Here is a 19,672-nt window from a genome sequence, read left to right on the forward strand (position 1 = left end):
AGATAAGAAAACTAAGGTTCAGTTACTTGCTCAAGGTTCCACTGATGGGTCCAATCTCTTTACTAACTCCAGTGTGCTGTGTAGTCTCCATAGAACTCAAATTCTAAAAGAAAAAGAGATTTTTCTATCAGTGTTACTCAGGGGCTGGGGGCAGGGAGGGATGAATAGGTGGAGCACAGAGGAAGTTTAGGGCAGTGAAACTATTCTGTATGGTTCTGTAATGGTGGATGTGTGTCATTATACGTTTGACCAAACCCACAGGATATACAACACCAAGTGTGAACCCTAGTGTAAACTATGGACTTTGACTGATAATGATATGTCAATGTAGATTCATCAATTGAAACCAATGTACCACTTGGGTGGGGATGTTGGTAATGCGGAAGCTATACGTGTGAGGGGGCAGGGGATAATGGGAAACCTCGGTATCTTCTGCCCACTTCTGCTGTGAACCTAAAACTGCTCTAAAAATAAAGTCTATTAAAAAGTTTTTTTTAAAAAAAGATTTTTCTCTGTCCCATGCCCCTCCTCCCCCCCCCCCAAAATCAGCTGCATCTGGTTTTTAATTTTCTGATTTTTAGATCAGAATGAGGCTATTTGAGGACATCAGTCCTGGCTGCAGAACCAGGCCAGATATAATCTGGCCTGCAGAAACAAGCCAGATATAATGCCTCTGACCTAAAGGGGTTTCATTTAACCCCTTTTCCCTTCATAAAGAGATGAAGGCAATATGGCTGACTCTTCCCCAATAAACATTTCTCTTAGACTGGATGTCGTGAGAGCATGGCACATCTGTGGTTTGTGGGGAAATGAAAAGCGTCTGAAGGCTGAAGTAATTGAGAGTATAAACACTTGGGACTTTAATTCCTGTGAGGCCTGTTCAAGAGAGAGCTGCACATACCCTGCTGTTCTCAGGCCCAGCTTGGCTCTCGGACCACCTGCCAGGTGGCTACTCCTGCTGTCCCAGGTCCTCTTCCTCCTGACTCACTGCAGGCCTATATGCTGGGGTTGCTTCCTGCTCACCCTGATTCGTCCCATGGCTGAAACAAAAGGCCGGCAGCCCAGGCCATGCTGCCCAGCTAGGGAGGACACTGCCCAGCATGGCAAGAACACTCCCTTTCCAGGGCCTTCCAGTAGCCAGGCCTCAGGATGCCAGGGCGGTGTCTGCTGGGAGAGGTTACCAACCAGGAAGTCAGAGAGTTTGGTGGCAGTGCCCTGAGCACACAGAGCACCTGGCAGCAACTCAAGCTCAGACCTAGAATCCTGGGAGACTACAGTCAAGACCAGAATGACCTCACATTTTCTAGAACAAATACTCATGTGCCAATATTTTTTGACTTAGAATTATAAGGCAAAATTTTAAACTGGCCAGAGAAGTAGTGTGCCTAGAAGTGTCATACATTATTTTTTAACTCAAAATGTCCTTATTGATTTTTTTTTTTGCTTCTTAAAATGATACTCACTATAAAATAAAATTTAAAGCTAGAGAAAATTTTAATGAAGTACATAAAGCTCATGTGAAATGCTGTAAATCAGATAAAAACAATATCAGTGTTTAGGTGAACATCCTTCCTAGTTTTTCTAACATGTTCCTAATATGAAGAAATATAGATATGCCTTATTTCTTTCTGTTTTTAATGTTTCTGGAATTAGGCTTACAGTCAATGTATACATTGAATATGGGGTTCCTTCTACATACTCCAAAAGAAACTGCTATTAGCATTTTAATGTCTTAAGGTCATTTCTGTCAAAACACACTATTTAATGTTTTACATAAATTAGCTTATATATGATATATATGACTATATATATATAATTTCTGTTTTGCAATGAGATTAATAGCAATGACCATGGATCTTCATTATAACTTTGTATTCTCATGTGCCATGCCATTGTAATTTATTTAACCACTTATATATTTATAAACATTTAGGTTATTTCCAACTTCCAGAACTATAAACAATATTATAATGAACAGCCTTATACAAAATATATATATCTGTGCATTTGTTCCATTTTTCTCTTCAGGATAAATTACTGGAAGTAAATACTAAGTCAAAGGATATAAACATTTCAAAATTTGATAGACATTTCCAAACTTAGTCTTTAGAAATTTGGTATGAATTTACACTCCTGCTAACAGCATATGAGGGTATCAGTATTTTTAATATTTGTCTTCTAGTAGTTGAGAAGTTATTTAAATTTGCTTCTTTTTTCTGGTAACTAGTGATTTAGCGTACTGACAAATGTCTGCTGGTCATTTTTGTACCTTCCATGAATGGCGTATTCTTTTTCTTTGCCACTTTTTCTCTTATAGTTTTGGTCTTTTCCTTATTAATTTGTATGAGTTCTTTATATATTAAGATATTAACTCCATTATTTGGAAAATTGCTATACAGAGTTAGTTTTTAGTTGGTCAAATATATCAGACTTCTAGAATGAGTTGTGATTTTCAGGTCTGTTTAAAGAAGTCTCCCCCCACCAACTGTAAGCCCAGGATTGAAAGTATTCACCCATATTTTTTTCTCATCTTCTTAAGTTTACCTATATTGTATTTAATAAAATAAAATCTATCTAGAATTTATTTTAGTATAAGAAGTATTCTTCTCAGCTTCTGCTTTAAACACAGATTTAAACAAGCAATAAAGAAATTTTGCCATATGTTTCTTCTATATTACATGTGTTTTTACAACAGTCTAGCTGATGATTTTTTAAAAATCATTAAGCCCACCGAACCCATGTTGATCAACCTCTGTTCTGAGATTGTCAGAAATTAGGCCAAGAGAAACACCTCTCATCCTTGATCCTATCATCCTTGAAACTTCTGCAAATTTTTCTGCAGTTATAAATCCAAGTACAATGGAAATTCTTTTTTTTTTTTTTTTTTGCACTGTGGCTAAAATAAGCCAGACCAATACTGCTTGTGTGAACAAGGTATAATTATTTTTTATTATGAAAATAAAACTTTGCCCTTCTGTGATACGCTTAGCTTTCCTTACATCCCCTGCAGTGGTAAGGACAGGGTAGAAGCTCTTTCAAAGAGAAGCCCAGGCCAGAAGACTTGGGATGCTTTGTCTTGGTAAGTCAGCAAGCTATCGAGAGAGCGCATGGTGACAGATGGCTGTGCTCTGAGTGCCTCTAACCACAGATCAGGCAATGGTCTCTGGTTGCAGGTTGCAGTGCAAGGCTGATTTTACATGTTAGCAGATATTGAGATCTTTGTACTTAACTTCCTGAGGACACCATTTTTAGGAGAGGTTAATACCCTTGAGATAGGGTAAGAGAAGTGCTGACTACATTCTGCTGGGCTCATGTATTACACTGACATTGCAGACAAGCAATTCCCACTGGACTGTGGTGAGAGATTATTTCTAAGGGTGGAAGAAAAGTTTGCTCAGGGATTTGCCCAACCAGGCTATTGAAAATGTCGTCTTACAGTTCGGCTGAATGCAATGGCAATGTGCTAATTCACCTGTAACGCCCATATCTCTGTTCTACACTTTTGCGCTTCTCTTGCAGTGGATGATAGCACTGGAGTTATAAACTGCATGTGCTGGAAGAAATTGAATAATACCAGATCCTCATCAGGTAATTTTATTTGCCACGCTTCTTTACCTTTACAGCTAACCAGTAGATTTTACTTAGGGTAGCTCAGCAGAGTAGCTGGAGTACTAATTTTCACATTTATTCATTGGTGAATTACATTGATCAACTTGAAGCACTACACCCAGAGTTTTGGCTGCTCTGCAAACTGATACTAGTGGGGAGCCAGTTGCTTTTCTGGCTCTCTTTTCTTTGGTGCTCACTTCCTCCTAAGCCTACAGGAATGTGAATAGGTTACTAGAAGTTTCAGTGTTTCATTTTTACCATGACATTATTCCACAAGTCAAGATAGTTTAGCCTAATTGCTGATCAGGTGAGAATCCCCTTGCTCTGGGCATATCACTTGACCAAAGCTTTTTTGAAAGCTTTTGCCCTGACATGGTTGCCACTAACATCTATGCTCCCATGATCTAAATTTTCTGAAATCTCTAGCTTGTTCAAACAAATATGCCAGGAGTTCTAAGACTGATGAGAAGGTAAGGTAGGATTCCCTTGAAGTTAGCCGTTAAATAATATTAAATAATATAAACTAAAAAAGAACTTTAAAATAGTATATTGAACTCATTGACTATAACTGAAACAGCATTTGGAATTTCTTGAGTCTGTTTTAATAGTCCTTAGGTAGTTTTTTGAGTTGCATAAGTTCATAATATATATCAAAGTATATATTGTGCAATAGTGGTGATCATTTTTGGTTCTAGAGAAGCTATGGAAACTGGGGCCTTGTTTTTCTCTGTTTTATAGCATATGCATTATGATGCCATATACACTGGGGTTATTCAGTAAATATTACCTGCTCTGATATCTAACATCTACTATCTATGTCCTCCTGTTATACGCGTGGTAAGAATGTGTAACACTTGGAGTAGTTTCTTTTTCTTTTTGACATTACCTGTCAGAATCTCAACTTCCTACTTTGACTGTACTGACCAGTGAGATGCTCCTTTGCTTAATTTTCTGATGTATTTATATTTAGAATTTGGCCATCACTGATGTATTTATATTTAGAATTTGGCCATCACTTTCATATAACTTTGGTATTCCTATTTCCTAATTTGGGAACATCTATATCAGTGGTACTACTTAGTACTACTTAGTACCACTAAGCTTTGCAGATTAGAAAAAACTTAAGGCAGACAACAGGTTTTTGTGCAGATATCTCACAGGTAAGAAATAAACCTATATGACAATCAGATATTTGAACTTTCATATATGTCCAGGGTATTAAGATTATTTGCAGATTTATGGTTGTGGTATTGTCACGATCTTCAATCAGAAGGTGTAGTTTCAATATGCATACTTGTTTTAAACCAAGGGTCAGCGGACATTTTCTGTACAGGGCCAGACAATAATTGTCTTCTGGTTTGTGGGCCATATGGTCTGCATCTCAACTGTTCAACACTGCCATTGTTAACACCAAAGCAACTATAGACAGTACATAAACAAACAAGCATGGTTGTGTTCTAATAAAACTTTATTTACAAAAACAGATTGTGGGTAGATTTGGTCCATGGGTTGTAGTTTGACTGTTGTTTTCGACATTGTTTTAATTTTCAAAATCAACTCTTTTTTTAAAAAATAAATGGCAGCAGAAATATTATATGATTCAGTAATTTTTTAGATAAAATGTCTATTAATACTGAAAGTGAGATTTTTTAAAATATCTGTAAGTAGATGAATAGATGAACAGTCACAGTTGGTAGCCTTAATCAGAAATTGCTTTGAGAATAAAAAGTGAGGGTAAGGGTGCAAGGAGAAAGCCTGAAAGTGATTCTCATCATGTTATATATGAAGTGATATTTTAAAATTGTTCCCAACTAGCCCATTCTCTCCTTTTAATTTAATCGCCCTCGGTTTTAAAGCTTTCCACTGGAAAGTGTCCATTGAAGACTAATTTTTTTAAACGAAATTTAGTCTGAGTCAAAATCATGTTCTAGTCAGTTACAGTATAAAAATATAATATTAACTCCTATAAATGTCACACTGATTGTACCATTTGGACTTAGCTTATGAGAAAAGTTAAGAAAGCTTGGAGCTTAATATTAGAATTTTAAAGAGGATTTATCTTCCAGCGTGGAATAGGCTACTTAAAACGAAATTCTGTCAGGCTCCAACTATCTCATTCTACTCATTAAATTACACAGCTTGAGCCCTTCTTTTGGCAGTTTGGTTCACCCTTTAAATGAAAGCTGAGCCTCTTTTTCTCAGACCAGCCCTCAGTCTGATCATTTCAGCAGTGCTGTATGAAGCATTTATTATCACCTATAATGTCTGAATCATGGCAGTGAAATTTATAAATACTTTTAAAGTTCAGCCTAAATGGAAGAGGACTTAGGGATAGGAACCCAGACAGAATAACTTTTTAAAAAGTAATACTTGGGTATTTTCTGAAGAAACCCAGTAAGTTGAGTAACATTAATGCTGATTGTGTCTAGATTCCAAGCTCTTGGTTACTGGTCTATGCAAAGTTCTCCGAGCTCCTTAGGTTGCTGTTTCCCTTACTATAGTCAGTATGTTAAAAGTAATAATGCCTTTGCACATTACAGAGCCATGGTTATCTAAGTTGTGTTAGATTAAGAAGCACAAAATTTGATCAATAGACCATTATTCATTCCATTATAGGAACCCTAGTATATGACAAAGCAGAAATAATACAACAGCAGGAAATAAGTAAGCATTTAACAAATGTTGTTGGATCAAGTAGATAACAATATTAAAAAAGAGGTAACTGTGATCACTGTCTTACAGCTTACATAAAATAACCCAAAGAAGATAGAGTTGTGTATTTATCACAATAAGTATGGGGGTATCTATGTTAAGCTCTTATATGTTAAGCTGTTAAAGCAATGAAAGCTATCATCAGTGACAAGAGGGATAAACTAAAACATTTTTTTCAAACTTTTATGTATTAAAATTAAATCAAATAAACATAAAAAAGAAAGCAGTGGAATGGGGAGAGTGGATGTAATAAGCATAACTGATAAAGCTTCCCTGCATTTTTTTCAGAAATGAACATAAAGTGTTCAAAAGAGATGAAGGGCTTATACACAAAGAAATGCAGAGAGCAGATCATCTTATATAAAAACACATGGTCTCTCTGGCAATTTAAAAGCAAAAATAAAACATTATAGAATCATTATGTATTTTTTAAGGTGTTAAAAATCCAAATGACTGAAGCCAGTATAGGAGCTGCAAGCCCACACACATTGCTGGTGACACCTTGTAAAAAGAGAATGGTTTGATTGGGGTTTTTTGGCAAACATTCTGATAATATGTAAGGAACTCTAAACCTGTTTGTACTTTTCTATCCAGTAATCCCCAATGAAAGACCCCAAAGAAAACAAAATTTTTGTCTTGAGGGCTTAATTGTTCATTTTCACAAGTAGCTGACATTTATTGAATGTTTCCTATAGATCTGACATTGCGCTAAGCTCATGATGTAAGGGTTAAGTAAGATCATACACAACAGCTCCATATGTGAAGGGCACTGTTAAATCCGCATCATAACTGAGGAAACAGGTACAGCAAGATTAAGCAGTCTGCCCAAGGTCACAAAGCTAATAAGAAGTGACCTGACATTCAAGCCAGGTCTGTCTGACTCCCTTTACCCAAGCTGACCTCTCAGCCCCATACAGTGGTAGTGATAAAAACCAAAATAAAAAATTATGAAAGAAGGAAGAAATATTTAACGAGATTAGCTGAACAAACTGTGGCATATGAACACGACAGAATGCTATTTTGTTATTTAAAATGCTGAGTTGTATAGATTCTGTGGATACATGTGTGTATTTGAAGTGATGCTAGACAGAAAAACAACACAAAATTGTTTACACACATGAGCTATAACCATGGAAGATGTAATTATACTCACGGGTCAGGCAGCAGAGAATAAAGAATAAGCAGGAAGGCTCTGGAGTCAGAGACCGCCAGGGTTTGAACTCCAGCTTTGTTGCTAACTAGTTATTTTACTGTGGGCAAGTTGCTTGACCTCTGTGTGACTCAGTTTCCTCATCTGAAAAATGGGACTAATAATAAGAGTGGTTGTGAGGATTAGATGCACTGATAGGTTATAAAGTCCTTAGAACAGAGAGAGAGAGAAAGAGAAGGTTAGCCTAGTTACTCAACAAAGAAAAGTGAGAGAGATTAGGGTGTTGAGCACCTTGGTGGAAAATCAAACTCTGGCCAATTTGCCTTCCCCGTAAACAACGACAAATGGAGACTCTTGGGCACCTTTCCCCTCAGGCCAGGCCTCTATCTCCCAGCAAGGACACTTTAAAGGGTTGTTTAGAGCTATTCCCACCAAACCCGGCTGAACTCACACAGAATTCAGCTCAGGCAGGTGTAGAGCCCTTCGCACAGGCGATGCAGGGGTAGGAAGGAAGACAACGGAACTCACCCACTGGGTTGTCAAGCCTTATGCCTTTTATCCAGTAGAGGATTTCGAAAGATTATGCAGATTTCCTACAGTAGAGCAACCAATCAGAAGTAGAACAAATAAATGTCTCATGTCGGTCTTACCACAGACTCTCTCCCAAATGTGGTGAAGTGATTTTGTTACGCATTTCTCTCCTTCCTTCTGGCCCCAACAACTACAGCTGCTCCGAGTGCAAGAGAGCTGAGCTTAACCTCACAGCTTAAGAAGCTGCAAGAGACCATTGCGCAGAGGACAAAGGTAGAAATTGGGGACATTATCCGGATCAGAGGTCACATCCACATGTACAGAGGAGAGCGAGAAATTTACGCTACTGCTTATTGTAAGCACAAGATATCTCTGCCAAATTGGTTGTTATTCTGTGTGTGTGTCCAGTAAACTCATTCAGCGAAAAGTCAAACTTCTAAAAAGTTCAAATAAAAAGATTTAACTCTAATGAAGGAACAACATGCTTTCTTTAGAAAAGTAGCATTTCTTAATTTTATTTTGAAGAGGTCACTATAAATAAATTGGGAAAGAAAACAAGTGATTCATTGCATATGGCTGACAAATTGTATTCAACATTTGGACCCCATAGTAGAGTCTCTGAGTGTGAATCCATTTAGGGAAGAGTGTTCATAGTCTTCAAAATGATGGAAATTTCTTGAACACCGTTGAGTCCATTAACTTTGAAAAATAACAACTAATCAGAAGTGTGACAGTTCTCTGTCATCTGAGTGGTGCCCTTTGCACCGCTCTGGCTGGTTTGTCCTTGGAAATCTCAAGGACAGCCCAGTTGTCCACCATTGTACCAGATCAGTGAATACGCTCATGCGCTTTCCCTAGCCCTGGTCTCCTCTGGCCATGCCTGTGTCACTTAGGGTATCGCATCCCCTCTCGCAGGATGACTGGGAACCATTCAGTGCATTTAGACTGTGATCCTGGGCATCCTTGAGGAAGGAGACCCACCAAGTGCTTCGTTCACTGTTGTCCTGGCAGCATTCTGGACATGGGGAAGCACTAATCTCCGTGTAATTTCTGTGGCCTGCTTTCCCCTGTGGCTTGTTAGATAAAGTGGATGATCCAGTGTGCAACATTCAGATCGCAAGGATGCTTGAGCTGCCCACCATCTACAGGAAAGTTTATGACCAGCCCTTCCGCAGCCCAGCCCTAGAGAAAGAAGAGGCACTGAGGTAAGTTCTGGACTATGACTGCCGACGATGTGACCACAGCAATGAGGCCAACCAGTGGGATCCCAGATTCTGGGGTGGGCCTGGGTCCAAATCCTGAACTGTCCACTCACTCACTGTGGGGCTCCAGGCAAGTGTGTCCCCGCTCTGGATGCCTCAGTGTCCTCACCTGTAAAGTGAAGGTGTTAATAGTGCAGGTGTTCTAAGGTTTGGTAAGGAAGATATATGTGTAATTGGAGTCTCCGAAGGAGTGGAGGGGGGAGCAGAGAGAGAATATTGGAAGAAATCATGGATGAAAATTTTCCAAGTTTGATGAGGACTGTAAACTCACAGATCCAAGAAGCTCAGTGAACCCCAAGGCAAGAAACGTGAAGAAAACTGCGCCAAAAGGCACATCATAACCAAAGAAACAATACCAGCCGCTCTCAACCAGGGATGACTTTATTCTCTTTCAGGGACGGAAAAATAAACAGGAGGAGGAAGAATATATGTATATTTGTTACTATACACCTCAAATAACTCAGAGGAGACAGAAATGATCATAGTGGCTGCTGGGGGGTGGGGGGGCCGGTGGGAGGGGGACTGGAAGGAGGATAGAAAGGAGGCTCTTCACCATGTACCCTTCCCTTTTTTAAACATATTCAATATTTATAGATTACATATTCCAAAAAATTATATTAAAAAAACCCCAAACTGTAGACCTGTATAAAGTAAAACGTGGAAGTTCTCCATTTTCCTGTCTCCCGCAGTACCATTCCCCAGAGGTTACCACTGTGCAGAGGTTGATGTGTGTATCCTGTTAGGCGTTTTTCTTCGGTTGCATACACAAGCATGAATATCCACCCACGTACTTTGTGGGTTGTCCTTTGCTTCCTTACAAAAATGGCACCGTCCCTCACATGCTATTCTGCAGCTTGACTTTTTTCTAAATCTATCACGAATATCAGTTCCTGTAGTTCTGCCTCATCCTTTTAAACAACCACACAGTGTTCACTGGGTGAACTGCTCCTTATGTCAAAAACATGCATCAGTATAGTATTGCACTTGCTAGCTGTTTCAGTTTTACATGCGTCCAAAAGGAACAAAAGTAACAGTTTTCTGCAGGGCTTGTTAAAACTTTCTCCCAGCAGCAATCCAGGCACCCTGGACCTTGACAGTCTCACGTATCTGCTGAGTGAAAAAGTCAAAGAATTCCTTGTGGAGAACAGAGTGCAAACCTTTTACCAGCAGGAGTTGGAAACGGTGGAGTCCCTGCTGTCCCTTGCCAACCAGCCTGTGATTCACAGCGACTGCTCCGGGCGAGTAAGTGCGGCATGACCATGTGAGAATTCGAGGCCTCTGCCCCACAGCTGCAGGTCGAGGGTGTGGGTGGACATGCCTGTGGCATTGAGACTCACAGGGTGTACCCGGAGTATAGAGGTTATGTTGATTCTATTCTGGAAAAGTCACTGACCACTGAGAATTTGAAAGGAGAATGCACATGCATGCCCTTTTCCCCTCCTTAATCTCATAAGGCTTAATCTTCAGGTAGAAAAAAAAAATAAGGTTCATAGCACTTAGTACTCACTGAGATGGGTATTTAATGTCAGCAGGAACCAACTGAGGGGGAAATAGATGAGAAGAGCTAAAATTATCCTTCCAAGATTATTTTTTGATCAGCAAGATGATTCTTGAACTCGAACCAAGGTTTTTAATGACTTGTTCTGTCTTCTCCAGAATAAGGTTGATCTATCGTGTCTTAGGAGTTTGAATAAAGATCAAGTTGTATTCAGTCTGGTTTATAAGTAAAAATTGCAGGGAATACTCAAGTAATTTTTTATTCATCCTAGAAAGAGCTGTCCTCTTTTTTTTTTTTTTTTTATGGTATGCGGACCTGTCACTGTTGTGGCCTCTCCCGTTGCGGAGCACAGGCTCCGGACACACAGGCCCAGCGGCCATGGCTCACGAGCCCAGCCGCTCCGCGGCATGTGGGATCTTCCCGGACCAGGGCACGAACCCGTGTCCCCTGCATCGGCAGGCGGACTCTCAACCACTGCGCCACCAGGGAAGCCCTGTCCTCATTTTTTAATACCCATAGTGTTAGAGGTGAACTCAAGGTGTTTGGTGTTTACGTATTTGCTTGGAATTAAGAATTATCTGAGACTTTGGTTTTAGGCTTTCCTTTTCATTGCAATTCCTTAGTTTTTTTGTTGCTGTAACACGACTTGTATTTATTTATTTCATTTATTCCACTGGGAATGATCTCTGCTTGAATGTCACCTTCTTGCCCTCCCTGACCTTCTGCTCTGATAGCCACCAGCTTCCTCACTGTGTTATCACTCTGTTTCCACATTTCGTGATAGCACTGGTATTTATTTGTTTTGTGTGCCTATTACCCCACCAGAATTTAAGTTCTCTAAGAGCAGAGCCTTTGTCTGTCTCATTCTTTGCTCTCTAGAACAGGGCCTAGAACATGGTTGGCGTAAAGTATGCTCTCCACAATTATTTGTTGATTGAAGGAATGAAAACTTTTAAAAATTCAAATAGTCTGGGAGTTCCCTGGTAGTCAAGTGGTTAGGACTCGGTGCTTTCACTGCTTTCGGGCAACTAAGATCCTGCAAGCTGTGCGGCACAGCCAAAAAACAAAACGAGAAAACAAAAATAGATAAAAAAATAAAAATTCGAATAGTCCAGGAAACTGTCTAGTTTTTAAGTTTCCTTCCCATCCTCCTTCCTCATCCCCTTTCTACAGAGACGAGCACCATCTCATGAGTATCCTTCTGGAGATAATCTGCATATATAAACTAGAAGTAGTTGTATCCCCTTTTTTACACAAATGGTATCATACTAAACACTCTATCTACCTAGGTTTTCATTGGACAGCATGTCTTATAGGTCCTTTCCTAGCCATACTTACATATTTGCCACTCTATAATAATCTTTTATTATGTGTATCATAATTTCCTTAAGGGGTCTCTCCATTCCTGGACTGTTTAGATGTTTTCTAGTCTTTTGCCATTACCACCAGGGCTGCCATGAGTGCCCTTGTGAGGTAACATAATTATTCTTTGTGATTCTGGTGGAACAGATACCAGGTCTCTGTCCCGACCTCCTAAGCATGACCACTGCTTCTCAGTTTCATTCGTGAACTTGATTATCTCTTCCTGTCACCAGGCTGTGTGCCCAGTGTCCCGCAATTTCATACATGGAGATGAGGGATATTGTTTCAGGAAACACCGAGGTGGAGAGGGTCAGGACTGGCCGCTTTGTTCTGTGCCACCGTTGCTTCTGCACAGTTGTAGCTCCCCAGCTGTCCACTGACAGCAGGAGTGACCTTCTTCCCATTTAATCATTTAGAGGAGGCTCAGTGCCAACTTGGCCTCCCAGGACTTCTGACCACTCTCTTGGCATGTTTAGAAGGAAACGTTGAAGCTTAGCAAAGACCACATCTTCCTGTGAGCCAGCTCTTCTGCAATAATTAAGTAGGGAGAATTGAGGACTAAAAGGCCCCTCCATTCAGAACATTCCAGGGAGGACTTTTGGTGTGATATCTTTTTGAGAATGCTTAGAAAAGAAATTTGTATCTGCCCCGTGCTATATGTTTAAAAAGAAATGAATATGGCAGTATATCTGTTTTGTCTTTGGAAACTACTTTTCCATCAGTTATGAATTATTCCCTCACATGGCTCTGGTTGGGGAGGTCAGTGTCATTAAATTGAATTCTGTTTAATAGAGCCTGGGAGACCCAGGATGCTTTACAATGATGGTGAAACCTTAGACCCTTTGGCACTTTCTGTAGTCATACCGATGAAAGCTTAACAAAAAAAATCATTGTGATGTTGTCTTAGCTTAGAGGCTGGGGGGAGTGGGTTTGAATGCTTTCCCCCTATCTTTTTTTCCACAGTGGCCCTTTTTAGCAAATCCAGAAACATGATAAACAAACCTTGCAAAACCATTGTTTCTTTGACAACTCGATAAATGTTGAGTTTGTTTGGGAATGAAGACTATATATATATTTCAGAGATCCACCCAGTTCCTGACCTGCCACAAGGAGAGGCCCGCTAAGGCTCAGCCCGTTCAGCTGGTCACTGTTTTTGTTTCTGAACAGTTTCGGTTTCCTGAATGGGACGAGTCTGTCATTGCTCTTTAGAAAAAGACAAGAAAGACACACATCTCAGGCCAGGAAAAGCTACTAGCTAGAGGGACGATTGGAGGCTTTATCCTTGAGCCTGTGTCTTTATAACCAGCAGGGAATTATGTCCTGAGTTCAGCTGAGGCAAATGTTTTTGGAAAGGAAGCTTCACATATTGTTTATATTTACAGAGAGCCTTTTCTGCTGGGTCCTCCTTGTTCACAGCTGAAACTGCTTTTACTCTCCCAGGCCTCACACCCTCTCTTCCTGCTGCTCGATCTGACTGAAATCTGGGAGGAGGAACCGGGCTTTCTGTATGGTCTGAGGATAACCAAGAGTCATTTTTAATGACAGGAATAATCGTGCAACAACATTTCTAGTCAGTTTCCCATTTATTTCTATATTGGGAAGAGACATAATAAACTCAACCCTTAGGATCCTTATATTAAATTGACCAAAGAAGACGAATCTCCTGAGAATTATGAAGATGAAGTAGTTATAAAGTCATGTAGGGGAGCCTGTGTTGGGTTGAGCGTTCTTTTCCTAAGTGAGAGCACTCACGTATGAAATTAAAAACAGCTTTGCCTCAAGCCCCCCTGAATAAAAAGATATGTGACTGAGGATCGCTGGGAGAGGTGTTTATTCTAAACACACCCAGATAGCTTTTCTGCCCGTGGGAGTCATCAAATATTTCTCAACCTGTTCTCCCTTCAGAGAATGGGTGCTGTCGTAACCTGGAGTGCTTGTCAACTCTCAGGCCCTCCTGTTCTACTGGCCAGGTTCTCCAGGCCTGTTCTGTTGAGAAAAAACCTAGGCTATTAATTAAGAACGTTAGTCTCTCCTGTTCAGCTCAGGAGAGCACATTTGTGAAACATCACCAAGATCTGTTAGATTCAAACAGTGCCTGTCTGGGAGGCCTCTTCCAGAAAGCAAAGATTTCTTTCAGGATGGAGCTGTCAATACTTGAGGCCATTTGGGAGTTCCTTTCCTCTCCCTGTCACTTTGTGGGAATGTCATCAGCAAATCCCAGGCCCGCTCTCTGTTTCAGCATCTGTGAGTGCTGCCCCAGACAGCCTCCATAAGGACCTTCCGTTAGAGGAGTAGGACTGTGCCTTCAAACACACTTTTGGAAGCTTTGCCACGTTTCTTTGGCACTCTGATCTTTCTAGTATCTTGATGTATTTCTGTCACATTACAAATGGATCTGTACCTTGAAGGACACTTATTACTTACCACTTCCTTTGTTTTAGGAATGAACTGAAAATCCCTAATGGAATAATTAGGAGGATATCGCCTACCTATATGGGGTATTTCCCCTGAATACACACATGTTTTCTCCATCACCCACTATGTGTCAGGGAGCAGGTGTCCGAGATGAGTCCCCAACTCAAGAAGCACACAGTCTAGTTAACCATGGTAGGACATAGCTGAAAACCTGGCCTCCTTGAAATAAGAAGTAGGATGACCTGGTAACCTCTCTAGGCAAACTTGACTCTTAGAGAAGGGAAGGGATACTGAAATTGAGGAGAGAGCAAACTGACAGCAGCAGAGGGTCCTTCCTCATGGTGTTCTCGCTTCCCCTAGGGCCCTGTCCACCTTCAGCCCATGGACCCTCCCCTTTGACAGATCTCTGCACAGCTGTTTGTCTCCACTGTCCTCCATTTAAAATAAGGAGTCTGTTTAATACTCTCTATGTGCTGGAATCCCCAACTTATTATTTCAATGTGTGTAAAATTCTTTGATGTCCGTAGGAAGAAGTTGTATATATGGCCACAATTTTAATGAAAAAAGTGAGCCAGTAGGTATAGAATTTTTGGCTCTGTATAAAAAAATAAATCAAAGATTGTCATTTTGATATTTCCATTTTATATCATTGAGTTAAATGAATTAAACAAACAAAAAATCATAACCAAGGTGTGGAACAGTTATCAAGTGTGATTCTGCTAGAGCAAACTTCCCAATCCTCCTTAAATACCATCCTGCTAGGCCCGTGCATACCTGAATCTTTTTGACTCAGTAGATAAAAAGCCTGTTGGGTGAATTTATAACCAGTTGGTCTAGGGAGTTGCCCTCAAGTGCTGTAAGATGGGACTTATTTCTTTTCTTCCTTTATTTTTTTTTCCTTTTTTTCTTCCTACAGATGGATTTTAAGAATGACACCACTTCCAAGGCAATTCATAGTATATTTAGGAACGCTATAAAGCTGCTGCAGGAAGAAGGACTTGTTTTCCAGAAAGATGGTGGTTTTGATAACCTGTTCTATGTAAGAGACCTGCAACTTAATTTTTTTTCTTAGTTTCAACTGCAAATATATTTATTACTTAGGATTGTTTGTTTCCTGTTTTTTAAAAATCCGTCATTAGGAGGTACATAAAGTAAGGAGTGAGAGTTGGCCCTTATCTTTCCTCAAGATACCGCTTTTAACAGTACAGCCTTCGGCACACATGTAAATATAGGCTCCTGTTACCAAAAAGATGTGATCTTCCTCTAAATCAGGATTTCTCAACTTCAGCACTGTTTGAGCCAGATGATTCTTCGTTGTGGGGTGTTGTCCTTTGCATTGTAGGATGTTTGGCACATCCTTGGCCTTCACCTACTAGATGCCGGTAGCAGCACCCCCAATTGTGGCAACCTAAACGTCTCCAGACATTGCCAAGTGTCCCCTGACCCAGTTGAGAACCACTGCTCTAAATAATGCTCAGCAACTTTTGGGGATGCCAGAACAGCACATCACAGTCAGCTTTCCATATTAGTCCTTATAAATCTGTCTCATTCTTTTTGACATCTGCATGGTTTTCCCTATCGTGGGAACTTGCCGTAAATTGTTTAACCACTTATCTCTGATGGCCATTTATACTGTTTCCAACTCTTGTCCTCACATATAGTGTTGCTATGTCTGTTTTCTTGTGGACTTATGTAAGTATTTCCGTAAGATCGACTCTTAAAAGAGGAATTGCTGGAGTAAAGGGCATGTACCTTTAAGCTTTTGATTGCCTCCTTCAAAAGTGGTGCCAATTAACATTCCCACCAGGGGTACAAGTGCTTGCCTACCTCATACTTTGAGTTAAAAGTTCACCTCTCACTGCCTACCTTTAATATGGGAGGAACCAAGCTGATACTGATGTTGTTATCGATATTGATGTCCACTTTAGTAGCACAGATGTAGCTTCAGCTGTGAGCGATTCTCCTGAAGACAGATCAGAACTCTGGGAGATCCCAGAAGCCTCATTCTTTACAGGCATGATTCCCGAGGGGAAGCTTTCCTTAATAGGACATTTTCTCGATGTTGATTAACTCTAGTGATTCCCCATTTTAGAACATTTTAAAAAATTAAGATATGTTTTAAATACTATTTAAATAACTTCTGAAAAGGGTATTCCATTCCGTATAAGGGTGAGGGCAGCCCCCCCACCCCCGCCGCCTCCCAGGACGGGCAGGCCTGGTGGGAGCTGATTGCTTCTTGGGGTTGGAGAAGCTCATGCTGGGCAACTCACCCTAACACCCTCCCACCCCCACCCGCACCCTCACATCGCCCCCCGGGAGGCCCTGCGTGGCCTCCTGGGTCAGTAGGAAGCTGCTCTTCCTGAGGAACAGGAGACCATGGGCAGCAGTCCAGGGATGAGGTGTGGCAGGGCTGGGGCACTTCCTCCTGTGAATCAGTCTGAGCTGGAATGGGGTGATCCAGCTCTAAAAACTCTATTTTCCTCAGCAGAGCCGCCTCCCTTCTCTGACTTCACTCCCTCCTTCTACCTCAACCCTGGCTCCTAGGTTTCTGTTTTCCTGAGGGCATTGCCTCAGGGACGGAGTTATCTTTTCTCTGTATAGTGCTTTCCAGCTTTCAGCAGCTCTCCCACATTACCTTACTTAATCTTCCCAACACCCTGTAAGTCCAGAGAAGGGTCCCTATCAGAACCCCCATTCTTAAATCTGCTCATTCCAAGTCCGTCAGTCCAAGGAGCATCCTGACATATGTGTTTGTTTGCGTACTTTTTTTTTTTCTCCTTCTTCCTTTTTTCCCCTTCCTTTCTTCCTCTTTTTTCCTTTCTTTCTCTTTGATTTTAGATTTACTGTTGAACATGAAGGTGAAACCCATTTGATGGCTGGCTGAGAAAGGAACCTTGGTTATGTTTGCCTCTGAGAACAGACAGTGTTTCCATTCATAAACTAGATTTACTCTCTTGCTAGCTTTGCCTTACAGTTTTATTTCTTTTGGTTTTTTCCCTATGGTTGGGTGAAGGAATGTGAAACCCAAGATAGAAAAGAAGAAGCACAAGAGGAAAGAGTCCTCGGGTTTGATCACTTGTGCCTCCCTCAAGAACATAATGAATAAGAGAAATTTTATGAATGTGTTATGAATATTTAAGACGAAAGTTGCTCCTTGAAAGCAAGGGATTCCAGTTTTTCTTTCTATCATGGCCCCCCCGTAAACCACCTCCCGAGGGAATATGCCTGTGGGTGGACTTCAGAACAGTGAGCTACTTAGGGACAGAACTGGTTTGACAGCTGGCCACGTATCCAAAGCGACACTCTGTTGGTGTAGGGATGAGGATCGTTATGAAATCTTTAGAAACTATCCTAAAGACCAATTTGGGTGTCTGGATGACACAACCTCTGTTTTACTTAACATTTCTTTCCGAACTGTTTTTCCCATTTAGGTAACCAGAGAAGACAAAGAATTACACAGAAAGATCCACCAGATCATTCAAGAAGACTGCCAGAAACCAAACCGTAAGTGGTGTAACGTACATGTGTCTCGGTGCCCTGGAGGCGGCTGTTCCCTCCCGGAGAGCGCTAGGTGGAGAGTCAGGAAACCTGGGACCTTTCCCAGTAACAACTTGGAAGCATGACTGGTCAAGATACCTGCCCTCTCTGAGCCTCAGACTCCTCCTTTCTAAAGTGAGCGTTAGCCTTGCACAGTTGTTCTGACATGGGCCACACGTAAGAGTCAACCTTGGAGCTTTTTTGAACATACAACACTCAGGTCCCACCCCTAGGGATTCTGATTCACTAGGGGCTGGGATGGGGGCTAGACAGGTGAGCTCCTCAAGTGATTCTGACACAGCAAGGTCAGCTGTTACGCTAGGACTTTTTAACATCCTTCTGGTTTCGTGTCCTCTGTAATTTGTGTTATTTCTTGTTCCACTCTTCCTTCTTGTCTCTGAACCCAAACCTGACATTTTCCTCTCTTCTAACATCAAGCCCTTCAAGGTTGGGAGGAATGGTTCTAGACATACAGTTTGTGAACAGTGTAATTCAGTCATCCTGAAACCTGATAATTTGCAAAAGAAATGGTTGAGAAAATAGTTGGTTTTAGTGGAGTTAGATCAGCCCCTAGTGGTTAGAAACTCAAACTGTAGAGAGTCTGATAACAGACATTACCATTTTCATACTAGTTAGAAAGAGAAGAAAACATTAGTCCTATGTTTAAATCCTGTGTAAACCGATCGCTCTTAAAGGTGACTTTTCAAAGTCTACCTTTTGCAAACATGTGCTATTAACAAATGTTGGCATATGTCAACAAATGACGCCAGAAGAAAAGTGGAAAGGCTTGTTAGTGAGCACAGGCCTCCTCATTCTGCTTTCTTTCTCTCCCGGGAGGTCCACCTCCAGTCCTTAAAGCCCATATATCCCTGGGGCCTGAACCTGTTCCAGGCTGAGTCAGCAGGTGGAGCTGGACCAGATCTCCAGCCCTGGTGTTTATGGTATGCAGCCTTATTTAGCTTTTAAGGACCCATGAAGTCACCTCCCAGAGTGGTGTGACAACAGGTCTTAAAATAAACTGAAAGCAATCTATTATTTTAATGCAAGGTTTCTAACTATTGTTCACTTCATTCAGAACAAGAAGGATAAATATCCTTTAGTTGGGGGAAAAACCACCTATCCACAATTTAAGGAGCTTTTTAGAGCTGTGAAATGTGGGATTCTTCAACCAAGAAGCGATGAGAGGAGAGGCTGGTCCCCAGGTGACATTCCTGCACTCATGGTAGTCCCAAGCCATCTGGCTAGACTCTTATTTTGATGTGTATTAGGAGCAGGGCGGATTAAAGTGATCCTAGGGCCTGCTGAAGCAAAGGAAAGCAATTCACACTTCATTTCTTAGGAGAACCAAACAGCCTTGGTGACCTGAGGGTCTATAAAGTGGCAGGTTTTATATCCACTTCTAATCCACAGGCCAGCTCCTGCTTTGGTGAGTGTGTGTGTCAAGGTGGACAGGCTCTGCTACTCAGTCTGTAAATGGGAGCCTTTAAAAAACATAAGCCAATTCCCTGGAACTAGTAAACTCCCAGGAGACAAATTCTGGAGCATGAGTAACTGAGAATACCAGTAAACATACCTTGTGGGAACTGTCAGAGTCTG

General features: G+C 41.0%; 1 protein-coding gene across 9 annotated transcripts in view; it reads left to right on the plus strand.

Annotated features, from left to right (window-relative positions):
• STN1 (STN1 subunit of CST complex) overlaps positions 1 to 19,672 on the plus strand; it is a 62,929-nt gene that overhangs the window by 9,717 nt on the left and 33,540 nt on the right. For 5 of the 9 annotated variants that reach the window (XR_002177288.3, XR_012326912.1, XM_073793996.1 and 2 more), the window contains 6 exons: positions 3,520 to 3,588; positions 8,199 to 8,357; positions 9,084 to 9,207; positions 10,332 to 10,506; positions 15,456 to 15,578; positions 17,971 to 18,043. Coding sequence is in view for 7 of the 9 variants with exons in the window: in XM_073793996.1 (XP_073650097.1) it covers positions 3,520 to 3,588; positions 8,199 to 8,357; positions 9,084 to 9,207; positions 10,332 to 10,506; positions 15,456 to 15,578; positions 17,971 to 18,043 (723 nt within the window). In the remaining 2 variants the exon portion in view is untranslated. The remainder of the gene's footprint in view (positions 1 to 3,519; positions 3,589 to 8,198; positions 8,358 to 9,083; positions 9,208 to 10,331; positions 10,507 to 15,455; positions 15,579 to 17,970; positions 18,044 to 19,672) is intronic. The other 4 variants (XM_019939931.3, XM_073793997.1, XM_019939930.3 and 1 more) reach the window with 3 other exon arrangements.

The sequence above is a fragment of the Tursiops truncatus genome, chromosome 16, assembly GCF_011762595.2.
Source record: "Tursiops truncatus isolate mTurTru1 chromosome 16, mTurTru1.mat.Y, whole genome shotgun sequence".
Classification (NCBI taxonomy): domain Eukaryota; kingdom Metazoa; phylum Chordata; class Mammalia; order Artiodactyla; family Delphinidae; genus Tursiops; species Tursiops truncatus.